We start from the raw sequence: 15332 nt of genomic DNA, 5'->3' as shown, positions 1-15332 counted from the left end.
ATAAAATTGGCCATATTACTCATTAGACTCTTTACATTGAAATATTAATATTATAATATAATATATTACATACAAATGTCGGCGCAAAAATGAAAGCAATAGTAACTTAGTGAAAATAGTAACATAGTAACACACACACGCACACGCACGATGTTTTTTCGCCACGGATGAGTCAACATACAAGAATTTCATCCGATATGCTGGATATCACTGTATATTAGATATCAGTTTTCTGACATTACATTGTAATGTCAGAATTGTCGCTTTATTTTCTTTAGTTTTGATTTGAAATGGTAGGCACTTTCTTGTAAGTACCTTCTTGTGAGTATCTGATTTTGCATTACAAGAATTTCTGCGTCTTTAGTTCAAAACCAATATATAATAACATTATTTTTTCCGTTTTCAGGTTTCCGCATACCTTTCATTTGTCTTGTCTTCCACCATGGCAGCCTATTTGCTGAGCATGTTGATTGAAGCACCATTCATACAGCTGGATAAAATCATGTTTACTTGGGACAGAGTGTCATCAAGAACCTCACGACATACAGAGAAAACTTCGAAATTCGATTGCGAGAATAACTGTTGCAACATGGATACTAATTGAATGATTTACCGACACTAGTACACGAAGCATAGACAACTAGACTGCGCATCCTATTGTTCAGTCCCCACTTTTTGGAAGCACGCGCACCTCACGTGGCGAGTTGAATAGTTCAATTGGTATCCATAACTTGGCACGCTATCGTCGTACTTGGCGACACATTCCTTGTAAGGCGTGAAGAAAATTTAGATTTGCGTTATTCGTGGCTATATTTAAAAGCGGAAATAAATCGCATTTCATTACACAAGAGGAATGAGTATACGGTAACAACTTTCACTGATTTAAATTCCTAATAAAAATTAGTGCAGTAATTCCATTTTTGTGTTATAAAAAAAATATATTTTCCCTCTTATTTTTCCTTTTTTTGGGGGTTCATAATACACAGGGGCATACACAGGATTGTCCTTCGGGGGAGGGGCAGACTGGATTTGAGGGGGTCCAGTGGTTAGAATTTAAGGTGTCAAGATGTCTACCGTGGCACCTTAACGTCTAACCTTCCCTTGTAGACATATATAACATGCACAATTCACGTTGCAAAAGTTCCTGTTTCAGTTTGCGTATGTGTTATCGCTATATCTTGTTTGTGTTATATGGTTTCATTAGAGTAGAGGTTAGCTGCCTAACTTGTTTCCTTGTAGACATTTACGAAATGCGTATAGTATTTATATCTATTGTGTATTACTATATAAATTACTATAATTGTATATCTGTATTAGAAGTAAACTTGTTTTGTATTACTGTACGGAAAGGTCTTGTTCACTTACTCTTCCAGTCAATATTTACGTACATAAATATCTCATGCTCGTATATATAGATATGCACAGGGTTACTCAGAAAAGATGGGGGGGGGAAGAGGTGATAGTACACACCAATACAAACAATTGTCATCAAAGTGTTCTAACATGAAACGCAAACGCACCAGCGTGTTTCGAAAAACAGCAGCATTCCTGTTGAAATTTATCGGTTGAAAAAGAACGTCATGCATGCAAACGTATCCTGGGGAAAAAGAAGAAACCGTATGCAAATCTGCGTCACAGTGCATTAGACCGGGAAGCAAGCAAGAAAGGATCCCGTTTCGCTCAGCTGCCGATGCAAGCGCGCAAATGTTTTTGGATTGGGCAACGGCCTGTGGGGGAAACGCTCACTGTACATTCGTGCTGCCTCTGTGGTACTTCAGTTTTTAGACTCATAAATGAAATGCATGCCTGCTTTTTCAGTATTACCAAAGTGCACCATTATCCCGTTCGTTACAACTGCTAGAACGGTTACACGCTGGAATAACTTCACGAGGCTGGCATCCGCGCCTTTTAGCCACTGTGACGCAGATTTGCATACGGTTTCTTTGCATGCATGACGTTCTTTTTCACCCACACAAGAATGCCGTTTCAACCTTTGGTCGTTTCGAAACGTGATAGCGCGTTTGCGTTTCATATTAGACCATAGATGCTTTGATGACAATTGTTTGTATTAGTGTGCACTATCACCTCTTATAGTTTTTCCCATCTTTTCTGAATCACCTGTATAAGTGACGAATGATATGTGAGTGAGTTTCATTTTTATATTTTCTGAATAATTCATGTGAATTTTTCAGAGAAAAATATCATTTCTGAGAGTACTTCTCAGTAAAGTCAAGTAAAATCATCTTTTCATGTAATTTTCCTTGATTTCCTTCGGTTCAGTTCTTAATCAATTTCAGTTGACCAGATTCAAATTTATATTTCCGAGAGGCTTTCTCTAGAGATTTATGAAATACATACATTAAGAAAAATCGTAATTCGTAATATACATTACATTTTAATTCTAACGCGTCACAATCAGTGAATAAAAAAATGCAGGTCATGTCGCCGTTGTACCCCTGTGTCAGGAGAGTTTTCTGACAAGGGCGAACCGGGTATAGAACTTGCGACACCTCTAAACGTCGTTAGGTACTTTAGGCGCTTCTGCGGTTCCTAACTTCGAGGCGCAAATGCGAGCCGATCTCCCCGCAAAAAGCCTTGTTTAAAAAGTCTCGTCGCAGAGAGCAACAGGCTTACAACAGTATAATTTATTCATTCATTACACTTCACGCCCTGAGTTGAGGAAAAACTCATAGTTTAAAAAAATTGATTGCACAAATGGCAGCACTACACATAACAAGCATTACACAGAGACAAACTTCACGGAAGGTTCACTATACATGCACAGACATTCAAACATATACAGGGATGACGTCACTCTCCGCTACCATACGAAGGTTTTAACAACTGGCTGTTGCGAAGATATATTTTGGAAAGAGAGAAAATTCAGCGGCCCCTGCGGGGAACCCACGTCCTTTCACTTTCCGGGTGAACGCCCTAGACCACTGGACTACAGAGGCACGGAATCTCTCAATCTTTCCTTGGAGCTCGTGTACACTGAAAGGGACCGTACATGGACGGCCCCTTTCGGTGTACAGCCGATCGGGTTCGATTCCCCGCAGGGGCCGCTGAATTTTCTCTCATTCCAAAATATATCTTCGCAACAGCCAGTTGTTAAAAACCTTCGTACATTCAAACATGTACCTATTCGTTAGAGGTTCCTCAGAGGAATATGGTCGAGGTAAATGTCTGGTCTAATAGTAGTAGTGATACTTTAGACGAGTATCTTACAGCGCCCACGTGAGTAGGAATATGATTATATTTTGCGTCTTAAACACTAAGAAGATCGGAATGTATCTAATTCCGTCTACGCCATAAAGTACAGACGATATTTTTCCTGCAAGGTTCGCTCCATACGAGCGAAGAGCAAAATCATAAAAAATCAAGAAATATATTTACAACAAAAAATATAATGCGTTATTTTTTAAAGTATCTTTTCCTAATATGATATGCAATGATCCCACCGTTCAATCCTCTTTTCAAAGCAAGTAGAGAGAGAAGGAGCCCTGCACAACTGAAATTTTTTGCGACCATACCACCTCATGTTCCGCTGCCAATCTTAGAGTAGCGGTAGCCTAGGTCGATAAAATACTCGTCTAAAATGCGAAAGGACGTGTTTAGAGGTCTGGGATAATTTGATAGCCGATCCATCCTTGTTAGAATCTTTCCTGACCGGGGGGGGGGAGGGAGGTATAACAGGAACGGGGAAAAAAACATGACCACACAGACACCAACCTGAGGTGAGTATAAAAAAAGAGAATTCCCGAACGCTGACATTCAGAATCGGGTAAAAATTCTAGGTCCTAGTCTACTTCGCTCTCGTGTGTAGAAAATAACAGTGGTATGAGAAAAAATGATCAGATGATCAAAAACTGGCAATCTTAAAAGTCGAAACATCAATTTTTTTAAAGTTAGCGGCTTCTGGGAAGTGAAGTTTCCTATTTGAATGGGAAGTCGATACCTTCTTTGAAATTTGATGGCAAAGGAGATATCGCTTTCTATCTAAATAGGAAAACTTTACTTCCCCAGAAACCACTAACTTTAAAAAATATATATATTTAAGCTCTCAAGACTGCCGTTATTTGATCATCTGATCATTTTTTAGTCACCATTTACTATTTGCAATATAAAATCAATTCCCAATTTCGAGGAGCGAATGCGAGCCGATCTCCCCTTTCTAAAAGTCTCTCCACACGAGAGCAACAGGCCTACAGAACGGTACAATTACTCAATCATTGCATTTCACTAATAGTTGGAAAGTTGACAGCAGATGGACTACACATAAAAATAATTACACATTAAGAAACTTCTCGTTCAGTTTAGAACTCGTACAAGCACATTCCAACATTTACCAGATCGTTAGAAATTCCGCACATGGATTGGGACGAGGTGCGTGTCTGGTTTAGTACACTCTCCGCTGTTCATGCGAAGTACGAAAGCCTGGATAACCAAGCGGAGATCGAGATGATGTTTCGGAAAGAAAATTCACATTCCTCTGTGGGGAATCGAACCACCAATCTCTCACTGTCCGGGCGAGTGTTCTAACCATTGAGCTACATAGGACAGACATTTTCATTCCTTAGAGCATATGTATGGATGCTGAACGGGACTGTGCACGTGGACAGCCTCCTAGCTCAGCTAATAGCTCTTACGACGTTAGCCCCAAGATGAAAAATGTCTGTCCTCTGTAGTTCAATGGTTAGAACACTCGCCCAGATAGCGAGAGATTGGTGGTTCGAGTCCTCACAGAGGAACGTGAATTTTCTTTCCGAACAACACCTCGATTATCCAGGCCTTCGTATATAGCTTTTACCAATTTATTTTAGATTGTCATACATAAAATGTAAATATATAAGTTCGTCAAACATTTTTATCAAATGTTTGGACTTACCAAAACAAAGGGAAATTTTATAATATAAAAAATTATTCCGTGCTATCTAATCATTAAATTCTTTATGTGCTTCATGAAATTGAAAATTGTGTTTCATGAAATTGAAAATTGTGTTTCATGAAATTGAAAATTGTGTTTCATGAAATTGAAAATTGTGTTTCATGAAAGCTTTACTGGCCATTAGCTAAGTTGTTTCTTGGAAATGGTCAGTAACAATGCTCAAAATGCCGCCTCTAATTTTAAGACAGTTTCCAGTGCGTAGCCAGAAATTTCGTTCGTGGGGGGGAACTAAAGTGATAAAACAATAGATTTGGCCATCTTTTTCCCTTTCTTCTGTCATTTTCTCACATTTCGGGGGGGGGGGGGGTACCAGACTCCCAAGTCCCTCCCCTCGCTACGCCCTTGACAGTTTCATTCGCTATTTACTAGGAAAATTACCATATTACCCTGCATTAGCTGGCATGCCGCCAAACACGAGGTACACCACCAGATTCCTTAATGTGAAGCTCTGGTCTGTAATTAAGTAAGAATGATTTCTTTTTCCGCTTGGAAGACAACCAAACATGTCCATAATGTTTGGCCAATGTTTTACAAGTGATAAACACACATTCAGACAGTGTTTCGCATTAAATTTATCAGCTTTTTTGCCAGTTGAACATTTTCGAGGATGCCTCTTTGCTTGCATTTTGATTGTTCTTTCTATCATCTCTGTTGTCTTCTTTGATTGTATTGAAAGAAAATTACTTTTACATGACATGTTTCCGAGGTCATTAAATATGATTTCACAAACTTATGAACTGTCTTGAAATGCAAAAATCACTCGATAATCTAGCTTGATTTCATCGCTTCCTTGAATTCTTAATTAAGCTTTCCCGAAGAAATCCAATATTTTTTATGTGCTTTAGAGTTTTCACCGTGTGTTCTGCATAATCCTACTATAGATCCAGAAAAAATAAAAGAATCACTTACTTCCATATTTGATTAAACCATAGTTTCCCAAACTTTTTGTTCCATCGTCCCCTTCTTCTGGAATTATTTTCTCTCATCAGCCCCCAACTCAAGCGAACCCATAGGATCCTATGTTATATCTGTAGCTTCTATCGCCCCCCCCCCCGGACTATTCCATCGCCCTCCAGGGGGTGATATTGCCCACTTTGGGTTACACTGGATTAAACTACGAGTGTTAAAACAATTTTAATCCGTCCAAGAACGAAAATTAGACACACACACTAAAAGCTCACGAACCCACAAACAAACAAATTTCAGCTTCATTTGTCGGTAAATATATTTCTTCTGCTTTACATATGTCAAGGTCAGGACAGTGCAAGTGCATGTTAATGAGTTAACACTACAAGCATTATTACATTTGCCAAACGACTTTTGAACGCTACTTTATACGCAGCCTGGACCGTCCGCTACATTAAGCTATCAGGAGAATGCCCAGACAACCTAACGGTGGCTACCATGCATCTAATTCACGAAACGTAAATTGCCATCGTATTATGCGAAACAATTCAAAGAGTGGCATTTCGATTTAATGGCTCTCTAAGAAGTAACGCACAATAAGAATGCAATTGCCTACACCAGGAGAACCGAAAATCATTAAGCGAAACTGCATATACCCGATGCTTAATATCATTCCTGTCTCGACACTGTTGTGCCCATAAAAATAATCTCAGGATAGAGGAAATCCTTGATAAAAAAAATGGCAATTAAGCTTACGATAGTTCTTGAAATTCATGGTTGGGATACAGAATATTATCAGAAAACGTAGATCTTTATCCTAACCCTAAGCGCTATAGAATGTTATGCTATTCCTTCATAATTCTTTGACATTCAGCTTTAAACCGGTGATGTTTACGGAAAATAAGATGCCAGTAATTTTCTGTTGTTATTCAGTTGTACACATAGTATATAGATTAAAGTGTTCCGTTGTTTATGCCTGTGTGTTTGAATAATACAGCAATAGGGAAAAAATTACTCTTCGTGAGTATATTGTTTTGCGTGCGTAATCGATTGTTTTCCAATTTACAACAGAAATAAACCTGTTTTTTTCAGAGATGATCGTTCTAGAATAATATAAACGGATGACAATCGGAAAGTAAAGAGGAAAATTTTTGATTTCAGAAAATATCAGTTAATCGTTCAACTGGAGTTATCTGCACAGTTTTAATACCTAGAATAAGTGTCCACATGAAAAAATGTAAAATCCATTTTCTTTTTTCAGATATAATATTCATATCATACGGTTTTTCTGTCACATTCGTCAGTGGCGGACCATCATGCTACAGCGGCAGCAGCAGTATAAAATATAACTATTTTTTTTTACGTGTCTTAAAAGAGTGCAAAAATTTATGAAGTGATGTTTCTCAGGGTGTATTTGATTGCGATCATATCTGTATCATTCGTTGGTTATGCGTTCAGTAAATATCCAGGCAATGCCTCAGAATCAGAGGACTCGAGTTGTGCAGATTGTGCTCCTCCTGTTCTAAGTAAAGGCCAGAAATGGGTAGCCACGGAGAAGAACCTGAAGAATTTGATTTCATCCGTGACCAGGAAATTGGTGAGGAATTTCGATCCCGAGGATATCTCAAAAATATCACCGAAATGTTTTTCGAGTATAATGAAAATTACAGTCGGCCTCAAGCAGCTGAAAATGTGGGCTTTTCGATGTAAGTATGTAAAAAGTAGATTTTTTGGGTTTTTTCAAACTCTTCTGCAGCAGCATATTTTTTTTGTCCAAAGAGTATCGTTATATCGAGATTTCTTTGTATATTAATAGAGCTTACCTTCCAGCGTTTTGCTATGGTCGTAGACATATAAATGTACTAGCTGATACCCGGCGACGTTGCCCGCCCCGTAAAAAATGCATATATGTATAGCTTATTAATATTATTTCTTAATCAAAAAAATTCTGCATCAAGTAAGAAAAAATTACTTTTATTTTTTTATATTTTAATTAAAAACTTCAGGCAGTCGCTTGTTTTTGGATACACAATATTTTTGTTTGTCCATCTGATGTGCAGATGTACAAATTTTTGGGATTACCAACACGCGAACAGGCGACGAAAAGCTGTCCGTGTGAAAAACAGGGCTCAAGTAGGTTGATACCTGCCACCATAATTGGGATACGTGGAATAAAGACGTCTTCTCCTTTGGCACATCCAGTTAGAATCGGTGTTCGATGATGTAATTGTGCAATTTCTTCACGCAGAGTCTGTTGCCATTGCAGAGTCTCGGTGTGTCCAAATTTCTTAAAAGCATCCAGAGTGTTGATGATTTGAGGGAAGCATTGAGTTCATCAGCTGGAGTTGAACATTTTTATTATCAGTTTTGTCATCGTAGTTGTTGTTCTCTGTTGTTAGCGACGTCATACGTCCAACTTGTGCAGCGAATATTATTCAAACGCCTTTTAAGCATTTTTTAAATTGAAACTATACCTATACAATAAGCGGTTGATGAGATTAAAGCCGCATTATCACTTACAGGACACCCTGTATATAGGCTAGCAGAAATACCCGGCGCTTCCCGGGTTTTCTTCAATTACTGGGAGGATTGGAAAAGTGACAAACCGTTATAAAGGAATAAACTCTTATAATGGCAGACCCATTTCGGGCATTTGCCCAGCTCTGACGAACTTTTAAAGTAGCCTACGGTTCAATCCCGTTGCTGTTTGGTATATATGCAAAATCTGGTGACTATCGGCCTAAAACTGTAGATTTGTATAAAGGACATACATACATACTTTCACATTTATATATAAGCTAAGCTGATACCCGGCGACGTTGCCCGCCGCCCCGTAAAAAATGTATATACGTATAGCTTATTAATTATTTCTTAATCGAAAAAAATTCCGCATCAAATAAGAAAAAGTTACTTTTATTTTTAAATATTTTAATTAAAATCTTCAGGCAATCGCTTGTCAATACACAATATTTTTTGTTTTCCCATCTGGTGTGTAGATGTAGAAATTTTTGTGATTACCAACACGCGAACAGGCGACGTAAAGCTGTCCGTGTGAAAACAGGGCTCATGTAGGTTGATACCTGCCACTGTTAACAACTGGCCTTGCGCTTTGTGGATTGTCATGGCAAAAGTTAAACGAATCGGGAACTGTAATCGCTTCAAAGTGAATGGCATTTCTTCGGTGATAATTGGGGTACGTGGAATGAAGACGACTTCTCCTTTGGCACATCCAGTTAGAATCGTTGCTTCAATGATGTAATTGTGCAATTTCTTCACGCAGAGTCTGTTGCCATTGCAGAGTATCGGTGTCTCCGAATTTCTTAAAAGCATTACAGGTGCTCCGACTTTGAGGGTCAAGTTGTGTGGTGGCACACCCAGAATATCCAAAGAGTTTAGAAATTCTGCAGGATACAGAACTGTCTGCGCTGTGTCTGTGACAGTGTCAACCGATTTGTAAGATGTGGAGTCTCTCGGAATAAGTTTTAGGATTTTTCCGTTGATCTTGTTCACACTGTCATTTTTCGATGCCAGAATCGCTCTCTCACAAAGCCACTCATGGTTTCGGTGATTTTGTTGAATGTTTGGGAAGACTTTGTCTGCAAGTTCGTGAACTGAATTTAACAACTGGCAAAATCCATTTGGGAACGTAATCAGTCCAGTCTACGGGAATTCTTCCATTGCAAAGTTTGATCAACTGATGTGAAAATGATAGCAGTGCTGAATCATATTGCAGTTGAACTCGCATGTTGGTGGATAATGATAACTTTTTAACTTCGTACCAGAGTGTTAATTTTGTGCCAGAGTTTTTTAAATTGAAACTATACCTATACGATGGGCGGTTGATAAGATAAAGGCCGCATTATCACTTACAGGCCACACTGTATATAGGCTAGCTGAAATACCCGGCGCTTCCCGGGTTTTCTTCAATTAATGTGAGGATTGGAAAAGTGACAAACCGTTATGAAGGAATAAACTGTTATAATAACAGAATTAAAGGTATGACAAACCATTGTAAAGGCATATATTCACGTCTGAAACGCATTGTTGGAAACCACGGTAACCAAAGTAAACGTTCCGAAAGTGATTGTTGAGGCCCCAAAACCATTGTTGCCACACAGTTTTTCGCCCATGTCGGGCATTTGCCCAGCTAAAGTAGCCTACAGTTCAATCCCGATGCTGTTTGGTATATATGCAAAATCTGGCGACGATCGGCCTAAAACTGTAGATTTGTATAAAGAACATGCATACATACTTTCACATTTATATATAAGATAGTGTTGGACATCTATTTAATTTGTAAGAGACTAATTAAATGACACCGAGAAGGAATCGACTATATATAGAAAAAAATGTATTATGTATTATAGAAAAAAATATATTGTACTTATATATAGCCGTATTTTTCACCTGAAATTATACCAAAAAAAATGTACTTCCTGAAATTCCAAAAAAAAATTTTAGAACTAAATTTAAAATCAGTATATTGGGTTTCTCTGTTTGAACACATGTATTTAGCATGTACATTGAAATATACACTGGACCATCGAGGGATACTCTATCTATCCTCAGTGTTCACCAAGTCCCCTATTATGATTTTTTATTTTTCCTGTTTTTTTTAATAGTCTCGCACTTTTGCGCATATATTTTTACTAGTACATGTTACTTCGAATCTCTCGTCTTTGAATGCATTTTGTCGGGGGGGGGGGGTGTGAACTTGTTGCCTAATCTGATTTTCTTCGCTTTATGTATGACCTCAAACATGTTTTCTTGTAATTGTATATAACTGCACATACATGACTAGGGATCCTTTAGATCCTAAGATAGGGACCTCAATTTTATTGTTATTTTTTCTCCCTGTAACTCAGAACTCTCACGCTCTACGCCCTCCGGGGCGTATATCTCGTAAGCGACCGAGCATAGTCTCATGCTGTTTTTTTTTTTCTTCTGTCTTCAGAATTTGTAAGCTGAAACATATCTGCAGATTATTCATTGTGCGTACGTATTGTATTATGCATGAGCTTTAAATCTTATTGGCTTGAATTCTGTTCCGCCAGTGGGTATCCAACCCGTTTTCTGGGAATGAAACTAAAATATTTGAATAAGAATATAATAATATCAAACTCTATACTGTTGTGGGTTTGATTAAGAATTGCGTTTGATTTTTTCTTCTTCAAGTTTTGGACACTATGGGTAAGATACCGGATGGTATGGCAAGAGGAACGTTCTCGGCTTTAGGTGATTTCGACGGCTGCTTGGATATCAATGTAACTGGAAACTTTCAAGGCAAGAGCTGCATCGTGGAAGTCATACCTCCATTACCTAAAGTTTTACCACGAGTCGGAATTGTCGAGGACGTTCCCGAATTGGAGAATGATTTCGCTGCTGATACGGTAAATTACACCAAACGTTCTTATTCTCTAACCTACAATCACTAAATGAATGTTCGGAATTTTATGTTTCGAACTTATATGTCGCACGAAAAAATATACAAAACTTATTCTAAAAAAGAAGCACACCTTATTCCTCAGCTTTTTCAGTTTCATTTCATTCGGGTCATGGTCCTTAGGTCAATGGAATTTATTTTCACTTCCCCTCTGCTTGACAATTGCTTAGGAAACTGAATGCTAACTGAATGCTTGAATTGCTATAACCACTCGCCGCTGTGGTGGTCGAGTGGTTATAGTGACGGACTCGCGATGCGAGGATCCGGGTTCGAACCCCACAGTGGTGGTCGGCTGAAGCTGGTTTTCTGTGGTTCCCAACTTCAAAGCGCAAATGCGAGCCGATCTCCCCGTTAAAAAGTCTCGCCGCAGAGAGGAACAGTCCTACAACGATAAATCATTCAATCATAACACTTCACTCATAGTTAGAAAAACTGGTGGCAGATGGCAGCACTACACATAACAAGCATTACAGAGAAACAACAAAAAAACTTCACGTCAGGTTTCACTACACGTACACGCACATTCCCGCATGTACCGATTCGTTGGGGGGCTCCGCGGGGGGGGGGGGTGTAGTAGTAGGTAGGGCCTCCAAAAAATGGCTCGGGGATCCATGATGTTCTTAAGTCAGCCACCTCGTTGGGCAATTTGCCTGTTGTGGCGTTGTATTTGTATTTGCAATGTTATTCTTCGCCATACTTGTATATTGACATCTTTTAAAGAAATGAAGCTTGGAACATGTTTAATAGACATTTTGAAGTATCTTGATTATGTAAAATGGAACAGATACTGTTACATCACAAAAAATATATATAAGCAAAAAAAAAAAATGGCTGATGTAAAGATGGATTCAGGAATGAGAGAAAATTCAACCCACGTCACCTCACTTACCGGTCAATTTCGATCGCCTCGAAATTTTTCTCGCACATACTAGAGTGCCAGTAGCCGGCTATCTGGCAAGAAGTGACAGTTTCTTTTCATCACCATTCTGACTTATCTGTCCTCTTGAGATGTAGTGTTCTTCCCGCGGCCTCCAGCACCCGGCAGACGTATTGCTCAAAGACCATTACCCTCCTGAAACCACACAAGGACCCAAAATTGCCTTGTAGGACAAATGGGACAAAATCTCTCAATCTCGCCGGATACGGTAAATTACATCAAACCTCCTTGCTGCATAATCTTCAATCACTCAATAAAGTTTTGGTATTTTATACTTATAAATTATGTCACGCAAAAATATGTATAAATCTTCTTATAAAAAAAACAACAACAAAAAAACAATTTTAGACTTCACTCCCCTCAGCTATTTAATATTTATTAACCTGTCAATAAAGTTCCTTTCACTTTGTATAAAGTCATCCATAGAGTGAAAAATATAATACAATCATGTCCGCGTGTATAAAAAAATGACTTTTTAACTTTTTTTTCAGTCACGACCCAAAATCAACAACATGATGAGCAACACTGTTACCCATCAGTTTGTTTAGATTTGTTTTTGCTTAACAAAATGCTTATATCATCATCAACATCGCTTTGAGGATCAGCAAAAGGGTGATCCTAATAGAAATCAGTGTTAAAATTGGCGATTTTACTGTAGAAATCCGGAAATTAGGTAGGGTTTTCTGTCACATCAATAATTTTAAAAATTGTATAGAATTCTCGATTTTTCAAATATTGAGTTCGCTTAGAGATATACAAAGCGCAGGAGATTAAATATCAAGTAATTAGCCATACTTACTTTTGAGTTGGATATCCATGCAATAACATTGATTTCAACTTTTTATTCATATCTTCTCAAGCATGAAAATTAATGTCTCCGTATTATGTCTTTTAATATACAACTGCATAAATTCATATAGTTCAGGATGTTTTAAAATTAATTATGGGCCCGTAAAAAGTACATCGAAAAAATTCCACAGCTTTAATTAAGCATTTTTTGAAAGCTGAAACAGGCAGATGGATAACTTGAAGTTCGGGAGCGAGGGATCGAAATACTTAGCACCCCTTAAAAAAGGGGAAAAAAATCATTTCTACGTTTCTTGATTTGTTTATTTCATGAGTCGCGCAGGAAGTCGTCATATTCATTAACACGGTTTGTATGTTCCTCAAAGAAAGAGGGAGATATCACGTGATCCAAAAAGCCTCATTAAAAAAAAAACCGGGCAGCGCCGAGTATTATAGCTATTGTATAGCTAGTATTATAGCTGTTTAGATTATTCAATAATTTAATTCCTATGTAACGGAATGATACAGACAATTATATTTTTGGAATTATCTTATTATCTTTTAGGTTATAGGCAGCATAAATTCATTAATGAAACCACAATACGAATTGATGGTAATTCGTTTAGCGTTATGTGTTCCGTCCACCTGTACACAGAATGACGTCAAGTTCATGGTCGACAAGGGTAAGATGATTTCTTTGACTTCACATTGAAACTCTTTGCTTAAGTATTCGTATAAAGTCTAATTAGAATTATTTTATGTGTATCTAATTATAAACGCAATCATGGTTGATAATTGAAATTTTAGCTCTGGAAGTGACTAACATATTCGTTGGTTTGGACGTGCGGGTTGCTGAATGTCAAGTGAAAGAAGATATCAAAATAGAAGGATGGAATGATTATGCATCAGTGTGAGTGGTAAAAAATACATTAATTTGGTTTGTGCTTCTGGTATAAGAGCAAAGAAATGCCGTTATTTCTGAAAACACCTGAAATATTCATATATGCAGTGATACCTCGGCTAACAAAGACAATTCGCTCTGGATCACATTCGTTAGCCCCTAAACCCGATTTTACATAGTATTCTATAGAAAATCGTTCCAAGAATCGCTCAAAATTCTAAAGTAACTTTCGTAGACACTAAGAGGTACTATTACACTACTCAAAAAATGAAAACTGATCGAGGAGACTATTAAATTACAACAAAAAATTAAGAAGTATAACACCTTCTTTTGTCATTAGAAACTCAATAGAAACACAAAGCCGGTATGCGTTACACTTAGGATGTTCACGTCTTTTTTCTTCCAAGTTAATGTTTTTTTTTTCCTTCACACATTCATTTTTTTCTATAATTCCTTTTTTTCAGAATAATTATCGGGTTTTTGATCATGATGGTTATGAGTGGTACTTTGACAGACGTAGTTATGATCTGGTTATCAGAGTCAAATAAAGAGAATAAAAATCCAGGTGAGGTAATTTCTTTCTAAATACGTCGTAGAAACTGATTTGTGAGTTCGCTGACACAAAATTAAGGAAAAATCTAGAGGAAATATTCAACCATAATTTTTTGTTCACTGACAAAAGCTTAAGTGGAATGAAATCAAGAGAAAATTCAACTATAATTTTCAAATATTCTTTTGTAGATGCACGTATATGTTTATGATAATCACGCACGCGCGCACACACACACACACACACATCGGTGTTCAAAAAGATATATTTTTTTTTTATTTCACCAGGACCGAATTTGTTACATCTAAATGCATTCAGATTTTATTTTCACCTCGAGAATGATATGAGTTTCATAAAATCAGAGCTTACGTAACTCTGTTCGATTTAAGCCTTTGCGGTGATTAAAATACTACGTCAGCGTCGATGGAGGGGAGGGGGTTTGCGATTTGCTGACTTTTGATGATATAGGGTAGGGAAAGGGGGGGGGCTTGACTGATGCTTGCGTTGTCAATCACATTATATAAAAATATGAAATAGTCTTAATGGAATCTTTATTGAGTGTGCCAAAAACGAAAGAAATCTGTCGCTAATTTGTGGGCACCTGAACTAACATTCTCCCTATCGATAAGTCCCCTACAGAGTCACTTTAGTGATCTCTAAATGTTCCGCGGATGCTTTAAGTTATCTGTAAATGTGTCACTCAAGTGATCCGTAATTATGCTGCGGATCACTTAAGTAATCTGGGGAGGTGCCGCCAGTATTTAGGTGTAGAATTGCACTGGGAGCCTCTTAAGTGCGCTATATGTCAGTCAAGGGATCTTTAAATGTGCCATGGATCGTCCAAGTGTTCTGGAACTGGGT

At 37.8% G+C, this 15332-nt stretch overlaps 2 protein-coding genes across 2 annotated transcripts in view; both read left to right on the top strand.

The window, feature by feature from the left end:
- The window catches only part of LOC149087612 (uncharacterized), a 33444-nt gene extending 32198 nt beyond the window's left edge, over positions 1–1246 (top strand). Inside the window, exon 6 of the mRNA XM_089231540.1 lies at positions 407–1246. Within this exon, the coding sequence (XP_089087666.1) occupies positions 407–474 (68 nt within the window). The 3' untranslated portion in view covers positions 475–1246. The remainder of the gene's footprint in view (positions 1–406) is intronic.
- A 5810-nt stretch (positions 1247–7056) lies between these two features.
- The window catches only part of LOC149087611 (uncharacterized), a 48704-nt gene continuing 40428 nt past the window's right edge, over positions 7057–15332 (top strand). Inside the window, exons 1-5 of the mRNA XM_089231923.1 lie at positions 7057–7560; positions 11030–11244; positions 13586–13703; positions 13828–13930; positions 14386–14486. Coding sequence (XP_089088049.1) covers positions 7251–7560; positions 11030–11244; positions 13586–13703; positions 13828–13930; positions 14386–14486 — 847 coding nt within the window. The 5' untranslated portion in view covers positions 7057–7250. The remainder of the gene's footprint in view (positions 7561–11029; positions 11245–13585; positions 13704–13827; positions 13931–14385; positions 14487–15332) is intronic.

The sequence above is a fragment of the Pholcus phalangioides genome, unplaced genomic scaffold (assembly GCF_987345545.1).
Source record: "Pholcus phalangioides strain wild (caught in Gottingen) unplaced genomic scaffold, Ppha-v1.0 ptg000004l_1, whole genome shotgun sequence".
Taxonomy (NCBI): Eukaryota; Metazoa; Arthropoda; class Arachnida; order Araneae; family Pholcidae; genus Pholcus; species Pholcus phalangioides.
This window is presented reverse-complemented; position numbering and strand designations above follow the sequence as displayed.